The 27,147-nt window shown below is 37.6% G+C and overlaps 1 protein-coding gene across 1 annotated transcript in view; it reads right to left on the bottom strand.

Annotated features, from left to right (window-relative positions):
• LOC114472113 (dolichyl-diphosphooligosaccharide--protein glycosyltransferase subunit STT3B) overlaps window positions 1-26,602 on the bottom strand; it is a 117,923-nt gene extending 91,321 nt beyond the window's left edge. Inside the window, exon 1 of the mRNA XM_028461222.1 lies at window positions 26,083-26,602. Within this exon, the coding sequence (XP_028317023.1) occupies window positions 26,083-26,348 (266 nt within the window). The 5' untranslated portion in view covers window positions 26,349-26,602. The remainder of the gene's footprint in view (window positions 1-26,082) is intronic.
• Window positions 26,603-27,147: the final 545 nt, after the last annotated feature.

Genomic DNA, 27,147 nt, shown 5'->3' with positions numbered 1-27,147 from the left:
TTGTTACTCCAATTAAAAATCAGCCCAAACATGGTGAATCTTGCTTGCTTTGGGGCTTCCGTGGCATGGATGAAGAATTGCTCCAGGCTATAACAATGGCAGTGATATAGTCCGCATCATTTAGGCCATTGCACCCTGGAATACAGTGCACATGGATGGTTCTTTTTAGTCTTTTACTACAAAACAGGAGTCTTTGATGCCAAAACTAAGTCAATGCTGTTTCAGTTAACACAATTTTAAACAGTCTCTGTCATGCGCTATCTGCTAAAGAGCTGAGTGACCCACGTGCTCCAGTGCCAGCAAAAACCAAGCTGTGGTAATAAAAGAGCAATTCAAGCAAAACTATTGAAATTTTACAGACCTATTGCTGCTTCTGTACACACCACTCAAACTTAAGTGTAAAAAAAAAGTGACAGCTTATTACATAGGTGCATTGTAGCCAAATTGGGCAAGCAGTACACAGTAAGAATAACTCCCACTGACTGACTGCTTATCCTTGCACAGTGAAAACACACAGCTGTCCTAATCCAGCTTTAAAACTTCAGTGAAGATAAAAATCAAGTAGCACCAACGCTCAAATGATGAGTCTGTGTGAAATGTGATAAGATCTTAGTAGAAAACTGGGCTTCAGGCAAAGAAGAAACAAAAAACAACAATGAGCTCATCCTCAAAATACACCGTCTTTTTCCTCTTGCACAAAATAGATATGAAGTGGTGAATGAAAGTAAAGGCTTACACTATCTCTCCTGTCAGGGCAGCAGATCTCTAAATCCCAGCTGGGGGCACAAACTGATCTGGTGCTCCATTACCGATAGCCTTCAGATTGGGAGGGCACTTCCTCTTCAGCTGTTAAACTGTTAAACACCCCCAAAATGTAGAACAAGAGAAATGCGTTCATATAATATATGTGTTTTCAAAAATAATTGTTTTTCTGGTGCAATGATTATATTTTTTATGTTATGAGTGAAAAGCTATTAAACAATAAATGATTATGAGAGACAGGGGCAAGCTACAATGACCTCATGTAAAGGATTTTCAATATTAAATAGTGAGTGGTGAAATAACCCAAAGCTGGGGTCCAAAATAAAAATGAAGCTGCAAAAAGAAAAAATGTTTTATACAGTGGTATGCAAAAGTTTGGGTACCCTTGTAAATGTTCATGATTTTCCTTAATAAATAATTGGTTGTTTGGATAACAAATTCCAGTTAAATTTATCATATAGGAGACAAACACAGTGATATTTGAGAAGTGAAATAAAGTTTATATGATTTACAGAAAGTGTGCTAGAATTATTTAAACAGAATTAGGCATGTGCATAAGTTTAGGCACCCTTGCATCTTATTGATTTTAATACTCTTAGCACTAATTATTGGAACTCAAAATTGTTTTGGTAACCTCAGTGATCCTTGATCTTAGGGTCTGGATTCTGGTGGGAGGTATTTTGGACCATTCTTCTCTGCAGATCATCTCTAGTTCAGTCAGGTTTGATGGTTTCCGAGCATGGACCGCCCGTTTTAAAGCACACCATACATTTTCAATAATATTCAGGTCTGGGGACTGAGACGGCCATTCCAGGATGTTGTACTTGTTCCTCTGCATGAATGCCTTAGTAGATTTTGAGCAGTGTTTAGGATCATTGTCTTGTTGAAAGATCCAGCCCCGGCGCAACTTCAACTTTGTCACTGATTCCTGGACATTGTTCTCCAGAATCTGCTGATATTGAGAGGAATCCATGCGCCCCTCAACTTTAACAAGATTCCCAGTGCCTGCACTGGACACACAGCCCCACAGCATGATGGAACCACCACCAAACTTTACTGTAGGTAGCAAGTGCTTTTCTTGGAATGCTGTGTTCTTTTTCCGCCATGCATAACGCCCCTGGTTATGCCCAAATAACTCTATTTTAGTTTCATCAGTCCACAGCACCTTGTTCCAAAATGAAGCTGGCTTGTCCAAATGTGCTTTAGCATACCTCAAGCGACCCCGTTTGTGGCGTGTGCAGAGAAAAGGCTTTTTCCGCATTACTCTTCCATACAGCATCTCCTTGTGTAAAGTGCGCTGAATAGTGGAACGATGCACAGTGACACCATCTGCAGCAAGCTGATGTTGTAGGTCTTTGGAGCTGGTCTGCGGGTTGACCGTGACTGTTCTCACCATCCTGCGCCGCTGCCTTTCGGAGATCTTTCTTGGTCTTCCACTTCGGGCCTTAACTAGAACTGTGCCTGTGGTCTTCCAATTCCTCACAATGTTCCTCACAGTTGAAACTGAAAGCTTAAATCGCTGGGATAGCTTTTTGTATCCCTCCCCTAAACCATGATGTTGAATTATCTTTGTTTTCAGGTCATTTGAGAGGTGTTTTGAGGCTCCCATGTTGCCACTAATCAGAGAAGATGCAAAGAGGAAACACCTAGAATTTTCCTACTTAAATACCCTGACTCATGATTGGATTCACCTGTGTATGGAGATCAAGGATCACTGAGGTTACCAAAACAATTTTGAGTTCCAATAATTAGTGCTAAGAGTATTAAAATCAATAAGATGCAAGGGTGCCTAAACTTATGCACATGCCTAATTCTGTTTAAATAATTCTAGCACACTTTCTGTAAATCGAATAAACTTTATTTCACTTCTCAAATATCACTGTGTTTGTCTCCTATATGATAAATTTAACTGGAATTTGTTATCCAAACAACCAATTATTTATTAAGGAAAATCATGAACATTTACAAGGGTGCCCAAACTTTTGCATACCACTGTATACTAAGAAAGAATAACCTTTATACTATAAGCTGAAAAACTTTTTCTTACCTTCCCACATGCAGGTATGGTCCAATGAAAATAGTAAAAAAAACAAACATTTTTTCATATTTCAGTAGACTGTCAACCTAAAACCAATGCAGATATGTGACTAGTCATTAGTGATGTGAACAGTCTATGTACATAACTCTAAGCTGATCAAATTACAGGGAGCTGAGGCATATGCAAAGTTGTTTAATGATGGCACAAACATGTTCGAGCTCGAAACCCAGGGCTGCTCAATTAATCAAAATTTGATTACAATTTTTAATATTACACCCAATGATTACAAAAATAACAATTGAAAAATGATAATTAAAAAAATTAATAATAAATTAAAAAATAATTTTTTTACATGTTTTATTCGCTAAATAAAACAAACCCACTATTTCGGATCTACAAATAATAAAGCTTGGCACACACGTTATTAATACCAACTTTGAATTGTTTAATCCACGTACATGCAAGCGCGTCCTCTCCACCCCGCCCCTCTCAAAGCCAAAGCTAGCCTACAGGCCAAAACAAGAACAGTTGTTGCTAGTGGTCTTGAAACACGGCAGGAAAAACGCAGCAAAAACACTTAGTAAACAAGTGTCAAGTCAAATTCTCTTATATGGGAACACTTTGGGTTGATGATGAAGCCCTAGAGCAAAAAGGCATCACATGCAAGAACTGTTTTGTTTTGTGTAAAAGTGAACATACTTGATTTTAGTGTTTGAAGGATTTGATTCATGTTTAAAGAATATATTTTGTGTTTTTTTGTACAAAAAATAAATCACTTTTTGGTTGACAAATAATCGTTTGAATAATCGTGATTTCAATTATGACTAAAATAATTCTGATTATTATTTTTTCTCTTCCGAAAACCTGACAAACATTTGAGGGGCTGGTATGTCCACCAGATAGGATGTAGAGCAAAGAGATAATGAGAGAGCTGAAAATGGAAGAAAAACAAGGACGAGCAAAAATTGACTCATACCCCGTCACTAAATTGGCTATCTCTCAAAAGTATACATCCAATCAAACTAAAGACTTGCCGTGTGCCAATTAAATAATGAAAAAACAATTGGTGAACATTTCCAAATTTTTTGAGACCAAAGTGCATGGGCCATCTGTTGAAATTACATGGAATGTGTCTTTAAGAAGCATGAATAGTGAATACAATAAAAATACATGTTTAAAAGAAAGAGAAAATCTTAAAACTACACACTGATCTATGATCCAGAAATGCAAAAAGAAGAATGGTGCCACAAACAGCAAGACTAATGTGCAGCAGCACTGCTGCCTCCAAGTTGTGAAGTAATAAGCTGTACACTATGTGAAGGCCAACACGTACATCAAAAGAAGAGAACACTATATTTTGTTGAGGCAGGAAGAATAAAAATAAAAAAATAGTTAGGGTGATGGTGTTCAGATTATGAGAACATTAGAGAAGAACTTCTGGCAAAGAATTTAGCGAGAGCCAATTTAATGCATACTGCTACAGAAACAAGTGTTGTTCCTATTGGACAAGTGATTAATATAATACAATACAATGTAATTGTAGTCTTAACTCATAAGATTTGATTTATCAATTTGGCATTTTATTAAATCAATAGGGTGGGTGTGGCACTGACCTAGACACACGTATTTTTCTGAGCTCCTGGAGATATCTGATTAAACTACTTTAAATTATCTTACACCACGGACAAGAATACCAAACTTCTGTGGCAACGTTGCAATGTCCACCAGCGATATTAAGTCGCCTAGAAAGTTTAAGACCAAGTATAAAACCAGCCCTTTCGACGAGGTGGATGCTGACAGCCTAGCTAGCTCAACAGGTGAGGTTAGCCCCAGGCCTCAGTCTGAAGACGCAGAGGCTAGACAGCAGCATAACAAGGAATGCATGCCCCTCAACCAACATAGTTGTCACGCGCTGCAGTGATTTCATCGCCGTGTGTTTTAGTCTTCCACTTTTTTTTTGCCTACTACCCTTTTTTTTCAGGACATCACTGTCATTTATATTCATACATTCACAGATGTTTCAGTATACTATTGCAAAGTTTGGCCTTCTTTTAAAGAGTTTTGTTAGATTTAATTATTGGGCTATTTCCTTAAACCATAATTATTTAATGGGGACTGTTACTCAACAGTGAAGTACTACAGTCGATTTAGGAAAGAGGTGCTCACCAAACCGCTCACCATTATAAACAATATCTAGACCAGTGGTTCATAAAGTTTCCACAGCCCCTACTCCTGCACATTTAAAAAACATAATAATGGTGTGTCATATACAATGTAGCCCTACAGGGAAATTTGTCTCTGAATTTTACCTATCCTGTTGAGGAATAATGTAAAAAAAAAAAAAAGAGTAATAATAATCTGTAAGCACACATAAAACATCTTATTTAGACTTATCACTTGATCGCTTTATTTAATTAGCTTACTGGCATTTTCAGTGAGAAACCACTGAGGTCGAGATGATGCACAGAACTCCGCAATGTTTGGCTGAATTTCAGATTTGGACTTTTTTTTTTAAATGAGTCTCAGGCTGCATGAGGGGGCTCTGCATGTGTAATTTGTGGCAATGCATGGAAGTTCCCGACTGCTGGTTGATTTATATTCTAGTTTCTAATGTTGTCATGCTGTTTTTGAATTTTAATTCACATTCCCCTATGACAATTTGCGTACTCCTGGGAATACCAGTACCCCACTTTGGGAACCTAAAATCTATACCAAATGATGGTAATGCACCAACTAGCATTAGGAATAATCGTGTCTACATTACCCCATTTTAAAAACAAATTAAATTAATTTACAACCCTTAAAAAAAAGTAAATAAGAACAAAAGTTGTTTAATTTAAAAGACAAAATTTACAGGTAATCGCAAGGTATGAAAGGAAATCGGCTTACTTTAGCAGCAATACCCTCCATAGACTATTTTCAATACATCAATTAAACTGCTTGATAAAGGTTTATGTTGGCTTCGGGTGATAAAATTCATTAAAGCTTTGAATATATTACAAATTAAAGTAAATTACAGATAAAACAGTCAAAACCTTACAGAGGCAGCTAATCTTCACCACTGGAGGACAGAAAACGTTTGTTAGAAGTTAACCAGCAAAGAAATTTAGAAAAATAATCAGCAAAAAAAAAAAAAAAAAACGTTCCTTAGGAAAATTGGTTCAATATTTAAAAAGGGAAAAGCGTGAAAATTTAACTGAGGTATTTCTGGCCTCTGTGTGTTTGTCTAACTACACCCTGCTAAAAAGCCTGACAGGAGCAACACAAAAAATTGTTTGAAATGTTACAATGACAAGACATCCTCATAGTACAAGAGAATTCACCCCAACTTATCCATATAGTTTTGTGAAAAAGAACCCAAAAAGTGGACTTGCTTGCTTCTAGTTCTAGGCTAGGAAAATATAGGTTTTGAAGTTAAGATCGAGATGCATTTTAAACGGGCTTCTTTTGACTGTGATAATCATTACATTCATAAGTTAAAACCTAAGGTTTCTCCCGAGTGAAATATTATCAATTGCCAAATGATCTCCTTTAAAACCCTGAGGCTCTGTGAGAAAAAGAATAACTAAGACATCCTGTCTGTTGTACAATAAGTTTACAATCTTTGATTCTAGATAAAAAAGACAACAAGAGGACAAAAAAAAAAAAAAATAGGCATGAAGCTAAAATGACAGCCACGTCTTTAGACGTCTTTGGCAGTCAATGAGTTAAGAACAATGGAAAACAATTAAAGCTTTATTTCCAATCACACTGGAGACATTTATCAGCCTTTTCATTTGCTTATTGGTATGCTTGAAAAGGAGTGACTTACAATGTATTAATCATTGTAGATATTTTGCTGCAGGAGTACTTTAAACTATTTTAATAGCTTTTTAGAAAGCCAACTCAAATATGGCATTGGCTACTACCAAAATCTAAAATTATTTTAGAAATATGAACCTCTAACAAAACCATTCCTAAATAAGTGACAAAATATGACGACTTCATACTAAACAGTCAACAACTGTACCTTTCCTTCGCACATGCACAACATAACCAAACGCCCATCACTTCACACAACTCTTTAATAGGTAAGAATACACGTAACAATTACACTTCTGCTGTGGAAGTTTTCCGATTTGCAATGATTAGGGTGTGTGCATGGGCTTACAGGCAATATTACCATCATATTATCCTACTCTCAAAGTTATAGTTTTCTTAAGCTGCAGACCTACACCAGTGGGTCACTGGTATATGTCAAGTTAAAAATAAAAATAAGATCGCGTGACTATGTGAACCTCAAAGACACCTAATTTTATCAAAGCACGGGTTTTCCTTTTTATTTTCCCATCAACAAGATAGCTCGTATAAAACCACTACTTAAGGATGTCATCTTCGTATTTGCGGAATTGTTGTTATTCTAACAATGATAAAGCTTGAATTCCTATTCCTCTTCCAGTCAAAAAAAAAAAGGAAGAGGGTAAAATAAGTGATTCGATGGTTGGCAGCGACTTTCCAGAAGCTAATCTCCCCATCAGGATTGTCAGTCCAAATTGAAGCAGGAAAGTCATGGAGAGATAAAGATTAACATTCAAAAGGAATAGGCTCCCCCAGGCCCCGGGTGCTGCAAAATTTCTCAAGGACACAGTAATATGTCGAAGCTGGCAAGTTGGAGAAAATTATTTCTTTATTAATTTCAGAAAATCTATTTCCAAGGACTTGGCAACATCAGGACACATCATGAAAAAGCGATACTGGGAGGCAGAGCTGAATCCCTTCAGGCAGAAATGCAGTGAATTGAGTCTCTGAGAAATGAAAAAGCCATAGAAACTTGGATCACCTTGCTGAATTGTGTTACATCAACATTACTAACTTTGGAAACTAGATCTTAGCCACAGCATTCATTAACTAGTCTAGTTGGTGCATGCCTAAGAGTCTTCATTATTTGTCAGTTATGGTAACCCGGAATGAAGAATTAGTGATCATTCACGTAAATCCGAGAAGACGAGTAAATCGAAGACGTCGTAATGCTGGAACGAAGCACTTATCTAACGGCATGGGAGTGCACCGATGCCTGCTGTGGGTAGCCCTGAACTACAATGACTCATGCGATGCTCAAAGCACTACTTCAACTTTTTTATAGCCACAGGATAACTGCATGTACACAAAGCTCAATGGGAAAATCCTGCTCTCAGCCAGCATTCCCATTGGATTGCACTTTCTATCACCAACTGGAAGTAAAATGCTGTTGGAAAATGTTTGCTTCGGTAACACTCACGTTATACTAACCCAGAGACTTTAGTGAGTGAAGCTGACATCATTTCAAACATGTTCCTTACTTACTCTAACACTCCAGTTAATAGTCCATATGAGCTGGTTTGGCATTAAGTAGATCAGGACATTTTCATCATTGACAGGGTGAATCTATTCACACACACGTAAGCTAAGCAAAATGGTCAGCGAGTTGTCAGCAAGACACAAGGTAGTTATACTGCATCAACAAGGTCTCTACCAGTCAATTTGGATACAAGCATTGAATTAAGCAAAAATAATGATAATAAACTTTATTATTGAAGCACTTGTACATAAAATAACAGTATGAGAAAAATGCAAGTTTGAAATAGGTCATTTCGGACAAGGTTCGTTAGCAAAGCAAAGGAAAAAACACACACCAATCTTGACTGCCTTTTAGGGATGTAACGATTAATCGTAAGGCAGTTAAAAATCGATTCATAGGTATCACAGTTGATATCGATTTTCTGAAAATTGAATCGCAGTACTTTTTTTAACCAGCAGAGGTAGGCGGAGTCTGCTAATACTTTCTGTCTGGCTGCCTTCTACTCTTAAATATGTTAATAAATGATTCATTACCCCTTTAGCACCGAAAGAATATCTGTAATATTACTTGAATATCTGTAAAAGTCACGTTTTTCTATTAGCTCTGTCTGCGAGCATAGCTTCTCTTCTTCACTGAAAGATGTCTGCATGCCAACCGACCACTGTATTACCAGCGCCCTCTGCTGGTCCAAACAAATATGACGTAAATCATTGCAATCTCGGTTTTTTTTTTATTTATTTTTTTTAAAGTCCAATTGTTAAGGCACAAAATACATTTTCAGTTGCACTTTTAAAAAGAAAAATAACTATTATGCAGTTTTGCATTGTTTATTTTAGAACCAGAATTTAAATTATTAGGCTTCATTTTCATTTGTATTATTCCTTTATTTATTTCATTCAAGATTTATTTTTAGTTAAATTGCATTGTTTTGAATAGTTTATCAAGGAATTCTTTTGACAATGAAAAATAAAAGGAAAATAGTACTGTTTTTTTCTAGTTTTTTTTCCCAAAAAAAAAATTTGTCTACAGTCCCATTTTGTAAAAAAAATCGTGAGAGAATCGTATCGTGAACCCAGTATCGTGAATTGAATCGTATCGGGAGTTGAGTGAATCGTTACATCCCTACTGCCTTTACAATCTGATTATATACATGAGTCACATCAGTTCAGAACTGATAGAAATATAGAAATCAGTGGGAAGCAGATAGGGCCATCTGCTGTGCAGCTAGAAGTTGTTTTTATTGAACAGTTGCTGGCTAGAAAAACAACAACCAGAAATCATATATCCAACCGAGAAACATGGCAAAGCAACGCAACTATTGAGAAAAGCAACTTGCGTGCAGGAAAAAAGGCCAGCGGATGCTTGAGCTACGAAGTGCTGCAACGTGCGTCTCTAAGCAACAGTATCGCAGAGGTTCACCACATTTTTTGCCCTACATTTTGTAAAAAAAATAGAGTTGACGATTCTAACTAGTTGATGAAAAACACCAACTTTGACCTGGACTACTCTACACATCCTGCAGTACCTGAAAACCCAGCAACAGAAATCTGACCAGCCAAACTTTTTTTTCTTTTGTCTATTTTTAGATTATAACCTGTTCAAACAGTGATTTGACACTGTTTTATTTGTCCACCATCTGCCATTTCTCATCCAGTGCCCTGAAGCCACCTCCACCTACTCTTCCCCTTGAACAACACTGTTGGTGTCGCGCCCTTGCCCGACTCTCAGGTGTTCTGAAGTAATAGGCCATGTTACAACGTACTTCACAGACTGAAATGAAAATAACCATGAGATGAACTCTTCTTGCCGACAAGTTGTCAAACAATCAATACATCAGAAACTATTTATACAGCACTTTTCATACACAAAGTGCTGTACATAATTAAAAAAAAAAAAACAGGAACAAAATATATGCATACAAAGATTTTTTGTGTTACTGTTTTAGTTTTGGGACAATGTCACACCATTCCCACGATATTTCTTTGCCGTAAAACAAGTGGTCTAGCATTAGCAAGTGTATCAAAGGGCTGGACTTCAAATCTTGCGCGATTACAGTGTGTGCTTGTTTCGGCCCATTTCTACTGTGTATAAATACGAAACTAATGACAATAGTTAACCCCATTAACTGTATTAAGATTATTTGGCAACCTGTAGTGACATCTGATTAGGGAAATCCATTGAGATGGAAACAAAACGTAAATATGTACATTTTCGGTAAACTCTGAAAATGAAATTAAGGACATTTTTAAAAGGACATTTGGAGGCTCTACCTGAGTGCTGCAAAATGTAGTTTTAACCCCAAAAAAAGAACAAAACGTATTTTCCTTAAATCTTTCTCCTTCTTTGTTTTTAAGCAAAGCACATCTTCTGATGGGGCAAAAGCAAGATCCTTATTAATTCCCAAACGAGCAAATAAAATGCATGATGAAAAACAACCAAAAGAGACCAACGTCAACCCAAGGGACATGAAAACAAATGAACTGATGGAGTATTTCTATATTCCATAGAGAGGCAATACAAGGATGGATATACAGTGAGTAGTTGCTGCGAGAGCAGCTGACTTACAAGAAATTGGCTTAGTTAGTATAAAGTATAATTTTTTAGCACAATGATGACTGACAAATACGTACAAATTCCTACAAACCCACACCTTAAAACGAGACAGAAACCACCACAACCATCCCATTTCATCTCATTGCTCCACAACACAAGCATTTGCCAGCACAACCTCAAGGGGTTGGAACCGCCACCGGTATCAGCTCTAAACGGCTCCGCACTACTCGCTATCGGAACCCGATACTGCTTTTCCGGAGTGTTTGCATTGAGCACCAAACTGACATGCAAAATTGACAGACACCACCGATTGCATTTTTTTGCTGCCGTCGTCACAAGATTGAATGGTGGCCAAATGCTTCCTCTTTGTGCGTGAGTTGATTACTCTACACTATGATGATTCCCAGGTCCAATCAGTGTCTGCTTTGTGCCTACGTCACATTTTCAGGCCAGGGCTGCTTTTTTGGAACCTCAATAAAGGAGGCACTAAAAAAGCAGCACCAGGTACCACGGAGGAGGTAGTTTTTCCCAGTGGAAACGCACAAAAGGAGGGTAGAGCCAATACCGCCAGTGGAAATGCGCCAAAAGTAGAGTGGGAACAAACAAAAACCCAAATGATTCCAAATATTCCACACACCGTGGCTAAAACTTCTTAACATGCACAAAACTGTCCCCACTGAATTCACTTTGATTAAAGCCACTCTTAGACATCCACCTAGTTTCATGACCAATGGTAAAATCCAGTGAGTTTCTTGCAAAAATGTAGGAGGGAGTAAAGCAAAAGACAAAAAATTACTCAAGAATAAGCTGAGTTGAGCTAATGAAGTTAGTCAGCAACGCTTCAGAGATGCTTTAAGCAGCTGATCTCATTAAATGGGCTCTGCTGTAAGTCTATCAGCTTTAGAAGACATTTAATTTACCCTAGGCCATAGGGTGACAAAATGATACATCAACTCTAGCCTTCCTCGGAGGGACAAAGACAGCACAGATATTACAGGACCATCAACAAATTGATGAAACAGTTTTTGGAACAATCAGGATTTGTCACTAGGGACCAGAGTTTCATGGCCTGCAGGGAGTGGTTTATTTCTTCATCTCTACACCTGCTGCCATCCTGCAGTTTGTCCCACTCTTCCTCCTCCTCCTCTCTCCCACTTGTCTGCCTGCATGTGGGCCCGCCTACAGAGCTGCATGCCGACTCCTGTCAGTAGCAGACCAGCAATGCCTGATAAGCACAGATCCTCTCGTCTCCCTCAGCCACACATCTGCCTCGCAGTATTCACCAGACACAGAAGACAACTTAAAAGCTGACTTGAAGGAAAGAGGAAATCAGTGAGTGCGAGCCAATATTCAACAACCGCTGCCGTTGAAATCAATTACAGCAGCTGACAAACAAAATCAAACTCGTTCACAAACTGTCAGAATAAGTGTCTCTCGAGAAAATACAACTCTGCTGTTTTTTCCCTAAGGAAGCCTCCATTAGTCTTTTTGGCTTTGTGTTGGACTGGTACGGCATCGATAGAATAGGGGGAAAGATAGCTGATCGCCTTGGCTTGGAACTGAACCAAAGAAATAATGCTGATGCCACAATATAGCAAGACCACAAAGGTTCAATTGTTAAAGTAGATGCAATGCTAAAATTGGCTCCATGTGCCAACTTAGCTTTTCAGAAATCTCATTTACATAAAACAAGTTGTACGTTGAGTTTGAATGCAGCTACAGGTTTAATCTAAGCCCAGCACTACCAAGATAACAGCATTCAGCTCAAGATGTGGCTGCTTTCAGAACTCCGATACAAAGGAAACACATTTGCTAGCATTTATTCTTTTTCTATTGGTTGAATAAAGAAACTGCCATTTTCTTCCTGGCAGCTTTGTGCTGCTGAAAAATGTCTCTTTTCTCACTGTTTTAGTTAATCGGCATTTGATTTAATGCTGACACATATTTTGCCATCACATCACATTTTGTTTCATTAACACATTGCTAAAAGAGATTAGTATTAAGTAGTATTTTTGCTTGTTAATGTTAATTTTGATTGTTTATATAGAGAGAAGCTAAATACAAAGTAGATATATTAATACAAGTGGCTGGTCACAAGCTTTAAGACTCAGTTAAACCACAATTACTTCTATAGAGTAAGAGTACAGCCACACGCACAAGAAAACCTACAAAAATACTGTAAATTACAGTCTTGCTTTTGCTCGGCAGTTACATCACACCCACTGTTCTTTCATAGCCAGATGCATTGTGGGAGCTGGGTGGTTATGGAAAACAACAACTGCATCCAATTACTAAAGACAACACAATGAACAGCTTAACAAAAGTGGCTTTACCCACACTTTTTCCCCTCAATGACACACCATTATGAAACAATCTGTTTGTCTTTGCTATAGTTAGGCCCACATGAGATCAATTTAAAATTAGCTTTCAGTTTTAATACTTTAGATAATGAAAGTATTGGACACAATTTATATTATGATAACACATTAGACTGGCATTAAAAAAAAACAGCGCTTCGCCATTTGTGTTCTGAAAGTAAAAAAAAATAGTCTTCCTGAGTCTTCCAGTGCTTTTCTGAGCTACTGACAGTCTTTCTGCAGGCTTTGTTTCTAAAATGATGCACTCATAGAACATATGTACATGATATGTCTTCTAATGATATTTGCTCTTAGACTGATAAAACCAAAGCCGTTAGCTATTCTTCATTTGGTTTGAAGTGTGTGATAAAATTGGTGCAATTCAAACAATGTATTAAAAAAACTATTACCAACACAAAAATTATGACAGTGGCAGCACAAATTAAAAGTAATTGTTTTCTTACCCAGACAAATAAAACTAATGCTCACCTTCCTCAATCATTAATTGGTGAAAGTTATCACTTATAATTATCAATTATCTTCTTTTTTTTTAAAGGGTAAAAGAAATAAAATTTCAATGCAAAATGCTGACATAGCAAACAGATATGTATTGTCATTACCAATTATGTTATTACTCCTAGATACTCTGGGGAGATTTCATTCACCAAGTTATTTCCGTAGATCAACGCTCACTAAATTCCTCAGTGGACGTCAGTTATTGCAATAGAGATGTAACAGTGAGTTTAAAGCTTAACTCACAATGCAAAAAATAGTATTTATTTGTTGTGGATATGACATCACAATTACATTGGTTATGACCCAGATGTATGATTTTAAGTGTGATAGCAGATGCGCTCATTTGCAACACTTATCCACAGGAGGCTTTTAAAGTGTTCCCACCAAACACTCAAAGTCATATACTGTATATATATATATATATATATATATATATATATTTTTTTTTTTTTTTTTTTTTTACTGTCAACATCGTTCTTTTTAATATTTGTTATTTTTTTTTAACTTGTTCTACCTCACTTTTGTTAATTTCAAGAAATGTTCCTTTTTTAAAAATTGAGACTCGTACCATTTGTTAGCATCATTGTGTAATTTTTATGATGTACGTAAATCGAGTAGTTTCGGCTCCAAATATCGGCTCAAGAAAATCGGCAGTCCGTATTAGTCATCGGCTAAGGCTGATGGAAAAAAAATCCATATCGGTCTATCCCAATGTTGACTCAACATTTGTCAAAATTTAGCCCTAATATACTCATTGAAATTTAGTTGTCATTGGATTGTCCAACTTGGTCAATTTTAGCCCAATTACCAATGGTGAAATTGGGTTGTTATTAAATCGTCCAACGTAGTCCAATTTTAGCCCAATTGTAGTCGTAGAAATTGGGTTGTTATTGGACCATTCAACTTGGTCCAAGTATGGCCCAAAAATAGTAATTGGGGTAAGTAGCTCAATAATTTTAACTCTTTTATTTTGCCTAATTTGGACCGATTAGCCAAAAAATAAGAAGAGAAGGTATTGTAAAAATTTCAAACATAAACCAAAAATACCTGTAATACCTAACTGTGGGAACCTTTAGTGAACTTGTACTGATCCCAGTACAAGTTGACTAAAGGTTCCCACAGTTAGGTATTACATTACCTTTCACTTTTCTACCAAATTTTTACGTTGTTTAGACATGTGACATTTCAATGTCTTTTCAACCATATTTTGCTGGGTGGGTTAAAACTAAAAGAAGTGATAAGAAATTGAAGTGGAAAAAATACAACGCACAAAACATTACAACAATGAAAGAGAAGCAAAATTCAGAGTTAAACAGGTAGTCATTCAATTTCGTCAAACACTTCCTGATGAGGCGAGTACAAAGACATGGTGCATCTCCAATTGTGCAGAGCTTGTCGCGTAGATATTGTATTTGTTCGACCTGCAGTCTGCTGACCATAATCTTTTATATAGCAGTCTTGCCAACACTTTATGAACCATACTAGCGGGCACAATGGCAAAGAGGTAAAATGAGGTCCAACACAAGGACAATGGCTGTGAAAGCATTACCAATTACTTCTTCCTTTTATGTGGTCTATGCTTGGCATTATCTCCATGATGGATTGACTGCAAGAGCAAGCTAAAAAGCATAGAATGCATCCCTTTAAGCTTTATTCACATTGCAGATGATCTTACTATGGAGGAAGTAAGGAGGAAAAACTTAATCAGACAAAGTTTAAGTGTTTGAATTGCATATTCAAGATAAAATTAAAACCAAGAATATGCCTTTTTTTAACAAACACTTGTAGAGAATAAAAATACAGCACTGATCTTTAATAGTAGTTCCTTATGTCTGCCGATGTCAACTTATCTGCATAAGCCTGAAGCAGATGTGTCGCTCTGTCTCACACGAGCAACAAGACAGAGTCTCAGCAAATGAATTAACTTAAAAAGAAGTTTTATTTTACACAAAGGCGATTAAAAAATGTAATTGGCTGTGTTTGCTTAGATATGAGGTTCTAAACGATCGATAGAAACCAATCTGTGGGAGAAAGAGTGAGGGAGTCAAAGCTAAAAAATAATTACAAGCGAAAACAAGACATTTTTCCAAACTTTTCTATTGCATTTTCCATTTGTTGGATTAAATACAAAAAACAAGCAAAGCTATATTTTTTCATTTGCTTTTGTTTCTCTGAAGTTTGAATGTAATTATAAAAAAACCCATCAACAAAATTTTGGTCCATGGATTATAAGACATCAAAAGATGATCCAATGAAATAAAAACAAGTTGAGACGATATTTCAAGTAAAAGGTATTTCTGTAGTTATATCAAATTGCTGCCTTTATCTCTTAATAAAAGGGTATTCACAGAAACGTCAGTCATTTCTCAGCAAATCTCTACCAAAGTTTAAGTATGAGTAAACATGCCGTTCTGATTTGGGATTAGCATCTTGTCTAGCTTCTTCGAGAACATCATAGCAATGGGAATATTCTATGAGCTGTAAGACAGTTAGTCAGGATCATAGCTTTGGCCAAATGTCGAGTTGAGAGCTCAACATGTTCTCCTTTTTCCCCTCCTCAGTGCAGCTCAGGCTCATATGTTGCTGTGCCAGCAGCTGTTCCTCAGATGGCCTAGTTTACTCTGGGGTTCAGGCCATGTTATCTTATCTGGGAATAAGATGACAGGGTAGGAAAATGAATGAATGTGAAGAGGGGACGACAACACATTTTGCCAGGCTTTGATAAAAGCATGTGGGGCAAGTTCCTTTTCACAGCTGCAAATACAATAATATTGCTTTTCTGTTGAGTTCATTGATATCAAAGTGACATTTGATAGTTCATAATAAGGTATTTTTTTTATTGATTTTTTTGTTTGGTTTGTCATGAAACGCTGACATTTTATACTTTAGGACTGTTTCGAGGATGTTTCGAGTAGAACACAATGTGTGAATGTTAGCGAGTGCTATGCTGGAAAGGTCATTGCCGAAAGATAAAACAAGACAATTACTTCAGGTGGAAACAGACTATGGCTTTTTTTTTTAATCTTTGCTGTAGTCTAGTGCACCAACATGCTGGCCATGAACCTGGTAGGGCTACAAACAAGTGCAACGGCTTTTAACCCATCAGGTCAGCACTGCTGAGCTCCTGACATTGTAATTTTGCTCCTCTACGGAGTAATGTCAGCCCCTACGTTAAGTTTTCAGCAACATATGGGAATTTTCTTTTTTCAATCGGTACTGTCGTAATAATTGTCACACACTTGGACAAAAAAAGGGACTTCCAGTTGCACATGGGATGTTTTAACTCTCTTTTTAATCAACATAACCGGGAAACGCATACATTAGCATTACAGTCTATTTGGGATTTGCGCGGATGCTCCCGTCTTTACCTGAGAACCAGAAGGACCCCTGCCGCCAGTTAGCTGCCCCCGTTGTTGCCTGTGTGATTATCCACTTTGTAACCGTAATTACTGTCCAATACAAACAGTGTGCTTCAACCAGGACGTAGCGTGTAGCATCACATAGGTACACATTCACAATCAGGAAGCTACCTCAAGTACAACCGTCTCAATGGGAACTTCCGGTTTACAAAATAAAAGTCCGTTGGAGCAACGTTATTAGAATGTTAGATTCTAACAACATCTCATCAGAGCTACAGAAGATAAGATAATTTAAATTAGGTTATTTTAAACTAAGTTGATCAAAACAATCAATAAATCTGCTCAGATTCAGTAACTCATTGATCCCTGAGAGAAATTGGGTGACACAATGCTGTTCTCATACATCTTTATGTGACATATAAATAATTAAAAAGGAGCATTCAGAATAATCTATGTCACTACAACTGACATCTACCTTTTAATTGTATCTTACTTTATTTTGGACATACATTTTTGTTTAATAATTAGTTTTTTTGGGGTTTTTTTAGTATTTATTTTGTTTCCTTACAGGAGTTAAAAACTAATATTTTCTTTAAAAAATGATTAATATTTCTACAAAAGAAAACGGAATTTAAAAAATTGAAGTGGAAAAATTTTGGAAAAAAATAAAATGAATTTTATAGGGCCCTACAATACCAAGCATAACTAACTAATTACGTACATTCATCATGACCCTTCACCAATTCAACAAAAAACTTTTAGCTTTAAAGTAGTAGTTGGCTTTACTTCACTAACTTTGGCCCTCTGAAATTTATAAATTTCAAAATTTTCTGCGCCGGTGGTGCTCGCTCGATCACCCTATGCTGTGAAAAATTTGGGGTGAGAACCCTGTTCATCATTAGTAATTCCTTTAAACTGTGGGAAACTGGTAGTCATGCCTTTTAAAGAGTAACTAAACCCTGAAATTTTTTCTAGGGTTAGGATATCAATAGTTAATCGAACGATTAAAATAATGAACTAGATAACTCGGCCTTGATATATACAGTAACAATGGGCGAGCGCGTGTCCACCTTGACTTTGAGGCAAGCTCCAGCCAGATGAAATGGCATAATTTTCACTGCCAGAGCAAAAGTCTGTCGTAGTACACCACACGTGACCATCCAACTCATCTTGTGCCTGACAAAGGCTTCTTCTTCTCAGTGCACTGACGGGAGAGAGTCCAAACATGATTATATAACAGTTATAAAAATACTTCCCTTTCGCACAAATATGTATATACATATATATATATATATATACACACCCACATCTATCTACATACACACACACACACATACATATATATATAGACAGTTTCAAGAGAAGGGGCAGATCTTCTCCAGGGAAACACCAGTGACCAGATAGAAAATCCTTGATGCTTGAGGAAAAAAATAATCGTCATGGTTGAAGAGAGATCCATCTGGTAGCTAGAGCCCAACTAAACTTAAGACGTAGCAATCACACCCAAGTGCCATCAAACCAGTGCCTGGGCACAAAAATAAGAGGCTGAGAAAAACATCATCAGTTCAGCTACAAAACAGAAACAGCTTATATTGTCATATTATTGTCTTATGACATGTTAATATAATCTTGTTTAGTGAATAGTGGTGTCTTGTTTATCTATTGGTCAGCTGTGAGTAATTGAAAAACAATAGTAGCATCCGAAATAGTCAGATGGTGAGAACGCTGAGTGTGTCTGCATTTCTTATGTTGTCACAAGGCGTGAAGAAGTTAAATCAGACGGAGTGTATGCTTAAAAAACACACATCCTATTTCAGAGTTGCAAAAAAAAAAAACAAGACACACATTTGAATAATTTTCCTTTCTGTATTCTCTCCCTGAGCATGGTCAGGTTCATTGGCAATCAACACAAACCGGCTGTCCTCGTCACACATGCTGAACAATTCCTCCCGAGAGTTGATTATTGGAATGTAGGGCAGAGTTTCTGAGAAAGCTGATCTGGATTGCACTGGGGGTTGAGTAATGACTACAGGACAGGTATATGTTATAAGACTCAAGAGTGGGAATTTATTTGGTTAATCTTTTATGAGACATACTTCTAAATCTTTCCATATATAGGTATAGCCATTTTAATACTCGCATATTAAAAATGTTCCGCTTCAATGCAGGATCAAGCCCCCTCTGAACTGATCTGGACACTTTTATTGCCTTATATCTTGGCCCTTGGCTACAAAATACTATTAAATTAACCACCAACCTGTGGAGGTAAGTGTCACCCTGAAAAAGACAGAGCACCTGTCCTTGAAAATTAAAAAAATGCATGCATCATCTTTTGCGGCGTGATTGGACACCAGCGCATGAGAGGGAATTAAAGGGATGACTGTGCAGCCAGGCAGAGCCCAGTCTACCCGTTTGACACTGACAGTGCAGAATAATCCTGGAATTGCAATGTCACACGTATCAGACCAGATCTGGCCTCTGGATTAGAAATTACATGCATTTCTTTACTCACAATTCAGAAACTTACCAACCTAATATCAACTACGGCATATACAAAAAGTTATACTTTAGGATGCACCGAATATTCGATGGCCGAATATTGCAGAAAAAGCCACATTCGGCTTTCGGTTTAAGGAGTTAAAAGCAAGGCAGAATAGTATGACGCAATCAAACAACGTGCAGTGATTTTGAGTTGGAAAAGTGTGTGCGCGTTGCTGCAGGAGCACAGCAGCAGCTCCTCCTTTCCGCACACAAACACAGCCAGACTCTCTCCTTTCTGCTTACCGCTCTCCGTCGTCCATCACCGCGTAAAAGTTGGAAGCTGTCCAATTCCACAACCGAGTTTGTTGTTAGCACTGTGAGCCATGAATCCATAAACATAAAGTCTCGCTGCATAGGCTAGTGTAGCATTAGCACGCCAACAGCTGATGTGTGTAAGCAATGGGTTCGTGGCGCCAAGCAGTGACTCCCAACATGATCGGCAGCAGAAAAAGTAGTGCAGTTTGGGCGTCCAGTAGTGCAGTTTGCATTTACATATATGGCAATATGGTATAATATATTCTATATTAAAGCACAGTATTGTTTTAGCTGTTGGATAGTTGGAGGGGGAGGAGCTCACATTCTAGGAGGCATGTTAGGTGATGTCACCTGCCAACGTGGGCAAAATCCAACTCGCCCGTTTGGAGCTGACCTTTAACAAAATGTGGAATAACACGTTTACTTTCTTTAAAAACACATCTTAAAATGTATTCTAGGCTATTTATGCACTATAAAAAAAAAAAAAAAAATTGTGAAAAACTTAACAACCGCATTTGATATTCAGTATTTGGCAAAGCGTTTATATTTTATTCTGCTTCGGCCACCAATTTTCGTTTTGATGCATCCCTAGTTATACTCATCCCAATAAGCAACTATAGAGAATAGGGATGCTCCGATCAGGTTTTATGCTGCCGATCACCGATACCGATCAGCCAAAGAGCCGATCGTTGGCGATCACTAGGGATGTAATGATTCACTCAACTCCCGAAACGATTCGATTCACGATACTGGGTTCACGATACGATTTTCTCACGATTTATTTTACAAAATGGGAATGTTGACAAATGACAGAAAAATATTCCTTTATTTTTTTGGGGAAAATACTGTACTATTTTCCTTTTATTTTTCATTGTCAAAAGAATCCCTTGATAAACTATGCAAAATGATGCAATTTAACTAAAAATAAATCTTCAATGAAATACATAAAGGAATAATACAAATGAAGAAGAAACCTATTAATTTAAATTCTGATTCTATAGTAAACAATTCAAAACTGCATAATAGTTCTTTTTCTTTTTAAAAGTGCAACTGAAAATGTATTTTGTGTCTTAACAATTGGACTTTAAAAAAACAAACAAAAAAAAAAACAGTCATTTTACTGTATTTACGTCAGATATTTGTTTAGACCAGCAGAGGGCACTGGTAACCCAGTGGTCGGTTGGGATGCAGTTATTCCACCAGTGAAGAAGAGAAGCTATGCTAGCAGACAGAGCTAATAGAAAAACGTGACTTTTACAGATATTCACGTAATATTACAGATATTCTTTCGGTGCTAAAGGAGTAAAGAATCATTTAATGAGCATGTTTAACAGTAAATGGCGGCCAGAAAGAAAATAGTAGCAGATTCCGCCCGTCACGCCCACTTCTGGAAGGATTTATATATAGCGCCCTCTGCTGTTTAAAAAAAGTACTGCGATTCAATTTTCAGAGCATCGATGTGAACCGTGGTACCTATGAATCGATTTTTAACTGCCTTACGATTAATCGTTACATCCCTAGCGATCACCGATACCGATCACATGGATTGGCTGTAAATTTTGCATTGTAGTATGATGAGTGCTACCGGCTAGACGGTTTGGAAAAAAGAACCATAAAATCACTTTGATTTAGAGAAAAGCATGTTTTTACTTTTTCAAAAGAAAAAATACTAAAACCTTGCAGGGACAATGCAGCAACTGAAAAAAAAACGCTTAAAATGACCTGCTATCAGTAACACAATCTTTAACAGATTGAAAACATTAAAGCTCTCAACAGGCTGAATAGTGCAGAAAATCAAATAAATAAAAGTATATCTTACAACATGTCAAGTAACAAAGGATACATTCAAAGTCAAATGCAGATTGAATTCAAATAAACTATCATAAGTTGCTAAATCAAAATGCCTGAGAACATAACTTGGCAAACTCTGTTGTGCCTTGTCAAAATAAAAAAAATAAAAACTACTTAGTGCTTACTTTTCTTACTATTTTTAAAATAAATAATATAATGGGTCTGTTGCTTCGTATGTAAAAACATAAAAATAAAAAAATAGCCCATTTGTCACTTAAATAACATAAATATGGTATTAAAGGCCTTGAAACAGAAAAATAGCACAACTGAACGTAAAGTGCGTTTTCTTTGAACAGAAAAATATCTTAAACAGCATTTCCACATGCCTAATGTCTATGATTTGTTGAGAAGCATTGTGGGAAGATTCTTTTTAATAAAGAGGAGCATCTCTGCTTTTTCGGTCATGAGTCTATTCCTGTGTTCATCCACGCTCTGGCAGGGCTACGTCTGTGAAACATTTACGACCCGGTAGCATGTAGCGGGGCTCCAAGTGAGAGAGTAGTCGGCGGAACCCGGTGTCCTCCACCACTGACAAAGGCTGGTCATCTAGTCCGATGAATTCAATTATTTTCCTGGTTATTTGCTTAGCCTTCTGACTGTCACGCTCATACGGACGAGTGTTGCCAAGCGTGGGCTGCGTTAACTGTGGTTTTTCTTTGTCTGCCGTGAGCCTCGAAAATTCACCATACTCCGTCAAGTGTTCGTTCTTCAAATGCCAGATCAAGTTTGTTGTGTTGAAGCCTTTTAACGTGCTTCCCCCACGAGGTATTTTTTCATTGCATGTGTTGCAGGATGCAAACTTTACATCACTCTCACAGATCTTATAAAAGCTCCACATGGCAGACATGTTTGTTGTTGTGGTTTGCCGCTGCGCACCTGCGCAGTGTGAAGGAAAGGGGGAGGGGACACTACTCTGCACACAGAGCCTCTGCCGGCTGCAAAGTATGAGCTACAGGACAGGTGATCAGTGTTTGTGATTGGCAATGTAAGGCATTGATCGGCGAACGCCGATCACATACTTTTCCACGGAGATCGGCCGATAATGATCAGTGGCCGATCGATCGGAGCACCATTAATAGAGAACTGTAACTTGAGGTAACATTGAATAAACCTTCATCAAATGTTTAAAACAGTGTTAAAACAGCCATGCCCCCAGAAGACCATTTCTCCCATGTTAGTGTTATTATTGTAGAGAAAGAGTTTACACAAGATGCAAATTGGGGCACCAATACTTGTAGGGGCCTCTGATTTTCTGTGATCACAGAAAACGTATGGAAAAAATGCAAGTCACGTTCTGAAAGTAAAATTACTGACAATAGTTGAATATTAATCCTATTTAGCATGTTTGGTGCGAGTTCGGGAAGTTCAATCAATGTTAGAAGTTTGTGAGGGCCACTTTGCCCTCAATTTAGCCAAGAATGCCCCAAAAAAAAACTTTATTCCATGGGCCAAAATTGCCCGCAAGCTGTAGTTAGTATTCTCCATACTTAATGTATATATAAATTTATTTAGAAACTGTAGGTCTATTAAATTTAAATTATACTTTTGTTGGTTTTTAAGATTTTCTTTTGTGTTATATTTACAGGCCGTCAAGAGCTAAATAAACCCATAGTTTCTCTACATCTGTCTTCTTTCTGTAATAGCGACCGTACTACGGTACTTGCAAACTTCTCTGAAAGAGAAAGGTTGAGCTTTAACTTTATTTGCGTTGCGCATTTTAATCTATAACAATATCAAAGCTCTAACTACGGGAAAAGACGACGAAATGGAAACAAAACACGGAAATAGATAAACCCCGAAATTGAAAATCGGAGCCGAAAATTCTCAAAACCGTCAAAGAAATATGAAATGAAAAAAAGACAGTGAAATAAAACAGTTCTTGGCAAGTGTAGAGTGGGGATTAGTAAGTGATGACAAGCTTTTTATAGCGAAAACCAGTTTTGCCTGAAGTTCGAGTTAAATCTGGCACTAAACTATTCATGCACTCCACTCAGTGTCTTTGACTATATCTAAGATCGTTCCGATGGTGCTCCTGTAAAAACAACTTTATAAAGATGAAGAATCCTTTGGCTGAGATGACAAACCAGATTTGTTGCATTCTAAAGTAAAGAGTCAGTTCTGTTGTTATAACAATGACATTAAGAGCTTTGGCTTTCTGAACATAAACCAGACACCTCACCTGATCTGAATTTCTCTTGGAATATTAAATTAGTTACACCACGCTCAGACAGCATATAATTTCTTAACTCAATGCGATGTGATGTCACATGTTTACTTACACTATCATACTAGACAGCAATTCAGAAAACATACAATAAAGTTCTGTGTTCTACTCCTGACAATGCACAAAAAAAATCCATCAACGGTAATAGATCCAGTAACATTCCCAGGTGAGGTGATTTTTCTTACAGAGTAGTAAGCTTTTTAAAAAGAAATAAAGAATACTTGTGCGGGTATAAGTGAGTATGTGTGTGGGTACTGTGGTGATGACATGAAAGGCCTGGAATAACAAATCCAGTCTGACCAGCAGAATGCATTTTTCAAAAGCCTGAGTCATTTCTTCTCTGGTTTAAACATTTTACGATAAACGTTACACCAGTTTCTGTTTCACAGCGATTAAAAGTACTAATGCATCACTAGCAATCAGTGGAGTCAAATGTCAAAAACTCAAACTCCAAATAACAATTATTTACGGTACAAACATTCACTACCAGTTAGTAGCACCTTCAAAACAAACACACTAGAACCGCTTGTCACCACCTTGCGTTGCTTTATGCAGTTACAGATGGAGTTTTGTCACAATCCCGAACGAACTAAAGCATTGAGGAAGAAGAGCTGTTGAAGTCAGCCAAGCGTGATGCTTTTGGTTACAAATAAATACATATATACACACAGTACATCTAAGAAAATCAGGCAGTAAACCAAATATGCTTCAGCACTTGGAGGAAAAACACTCTGCATTGTATGTGAAAGTAAAGGTAGTAACTCAAGTCACTCAAATTTGCAGATTTAGTTGTTTTTAAATTATTCCAGTTGTACTTAAGTCCAAGAAAAAATGATTACCAGCAAAATTCATTTCAGGTCTTGGAGTGTGTGGACAACAAAGAAAAGCTTTTGGAGTAAGATTCTGGAACAATTTTTGTGTGATTTAATCAAAATCATATAAAGATGAGCCGAAATGAGTTTATTAACAGCAGCAATGGTTGGAAAACAAGATTCTGAAAATTCTTCTGTGTTGTTTTACAGCGGTTGGCAACCAAGCCAAGGAGCATTAACACCCATATTGTGAAAATGGATTATTTGTTCCTGTAATGTAGGAAAAGGGGTGGGTAATAAGTTTATACTTCCAAGCACTCCTTTTCGAACACAAAAAAGTAAGTTTACGCAGTAATATATGTCATTATTGCTTTGTTTTACTTTTTTCTGGACGGAAATCAATTGCATCAAATATTTTGTTTATTGTAATATTGCATTTGTTTGAAATAAAACAGTATATCATTAAGTTAAGTCATGTCAAGGTTTACTCAACATAATAAATTGGTAGAAAGACTTGCCATTCATTTTTACTCACCAAAGGCAGTCTGACAAATAGTAACGTGAATGGCATTTATATATTCATATTAAATATATCAAGCTTGTAAAGCCCAATTATTCTTCTACGGGAGGTTAATCAGACTCGGTGCTACTACGATCATCTCATTTAAATGTCACTATTCTGCTGCCTTAGCACCTGCCTCATTGTAATTTGCTCTGCTTTGATTATATGGCTGCCGCTAACTTATTAAGCACTGACATGACACAAAATAAATGGGATTATTATTATACTACTTGTGCAACAACCAGGCCATGCAAAACTGTTTAAAGCAGAGTATTTCTGTTTACATGACATGATCTTGTTGGCAGGACATGAGTTTAAGGAGTTCATCCCAAGAAGATCAGAGGAAAGTCTGCAGCTAAAAACCAAAAGAAGCCTTATCCAATGTGTGTATACGAGTTTTTTGTTTGAACATGGCAGGGCAGTCATGTAAAACCTGCTGAAAACCTAGATCATTTTAAAAGCACCGCTTATTTGTCATTTGTACTGCAAAAAAAGCTGGGTTATAAAGCAAGTAGAGACACATGACACTTGCAGAAAGGAGTGTCTCACCCCTGTGACATTGTCTCAAAAGGACAATACAGTAATCTAATGCAGAACTGGGTTTGAAACAAAGAGCCTGGTTGGTTGAACCAGTACAGTGAGTTTTATTCAACTCCACAGCATCAACCATTCATAAGTGTGTGTGCCGATATTTTTATATCCTCAATGGTGTCAGGAAATATCACAGAAAAAAGGCTGCACGCAGGCATTTTAAGACATCAGTGAGTTGCATTTCGTTGCTACAAACCAAAAGTGAATCTACATTTCTATTATAAATTGATATAAAAACTGAACTTCGGTCCTCAAACTAGGTAAAAGTGAAACATGACAAGTAAAGTTGCTTTTTCAGATGTGAGATTTGATGCATTGTAATCACGTGTGTATCTGACACTCACCATGGATCAAACTCGTGAATGATGCTCTCGAACCGGATCACAGCGAAAAGTCTGGAGCTGAATCCCGCCAGGCAGGCCAGAAAGAGAATACTAAACGACAGCAAGGACTGCCACCCAGCTGGCTGTGTCAGCCCGCCAGACAGGCCTCCTTTTCCTCCCCCTGCACCCCCGGCGCCGGGTCGGCAGTGCACCGAGCCGCCGCCGGCATTGGTGTTGGCGGTGGACGCTTTGTGCTTGCCGTCGCTGGCTGCGTGGTGCTCCGCCATTTCTGCGCGAAGAAGCCGCGTCGGCTGTTGGGCTCGTCTCCCTGCCACACTCTGGTGTTAAACACTCCCACTTATCGGTATCCTCTCTTCTTGTACTCGGTTATCCAGTATTCAGGTTCCCCTCCCCCACCGGGTTGGACGCGTTGTTGAACGGGGTACCGTAGCTTTGTGGAGCAGCAGCAGAAGTCACATCACGGGACCTACACTCATGCGCCACATCTCGGAGCTGCAACAGTCAATCCACCTCAGCACTGTAACCGGTGGAAAGGGGCGGGGACTGCTGTGAGGGGCGTGGCCAAAGCACTCGTGACCACCTACCACAAACCCAAGAGCTCCGATAGGCCGAGCTTTCGATCTATGAGCGAATCAAATAATAGAATGAGTTTGACTGACAGACAGAACCACCAATGAAAACGAGTACATTTATGCCTACGCCTCATTAATGTAATCCGCAAAGTGTGGAGCGCGCCCCAAACAGTAATCAGAGGCGTAAAGTAAAAACACCGGTGGAAAAAGTACTAGTCTTCAGTACTCAAGTAAAAGTATAAATACTTAAATAAAAAAATAAAAAACTCTGGTGAATGTAAACAAGTACATGCTACTAAATGTACTTAAATAAAAAAACCATAAAAGTAAAACAAATGTCCCTTCAGTAATAAGACAGGGTTTTTTTTTTTAACCAGCAAATTCCATATAGTTTACTTTTTTCAATAACTTTTAGAATACTGGTGCATGGGAACATGTTAAGCTTGTTTCCTTTAAACACCTAGAAAATTTTGCACTCATAATAAATAAGATG

This window comes from Gouania willdenowi, chromosome 11, assembly GCF_900634775.1.
Source record: "Gouania willdenowi chromosome 11, fGouWil2.1, whole genome shotgun sequence".
Taxonomy (NCBI): Eukaryota; Metazoa; Chordata; class Actinopteri; order Blenniiformes; family Gobiesocidae; genus Gouania; species Gouania willdenowi.
The sequence above is the reverse complement of the archived record's forward strand: the minus strand, read 5'-3'. Positions and strand labels throughout refer to the sequence as shown.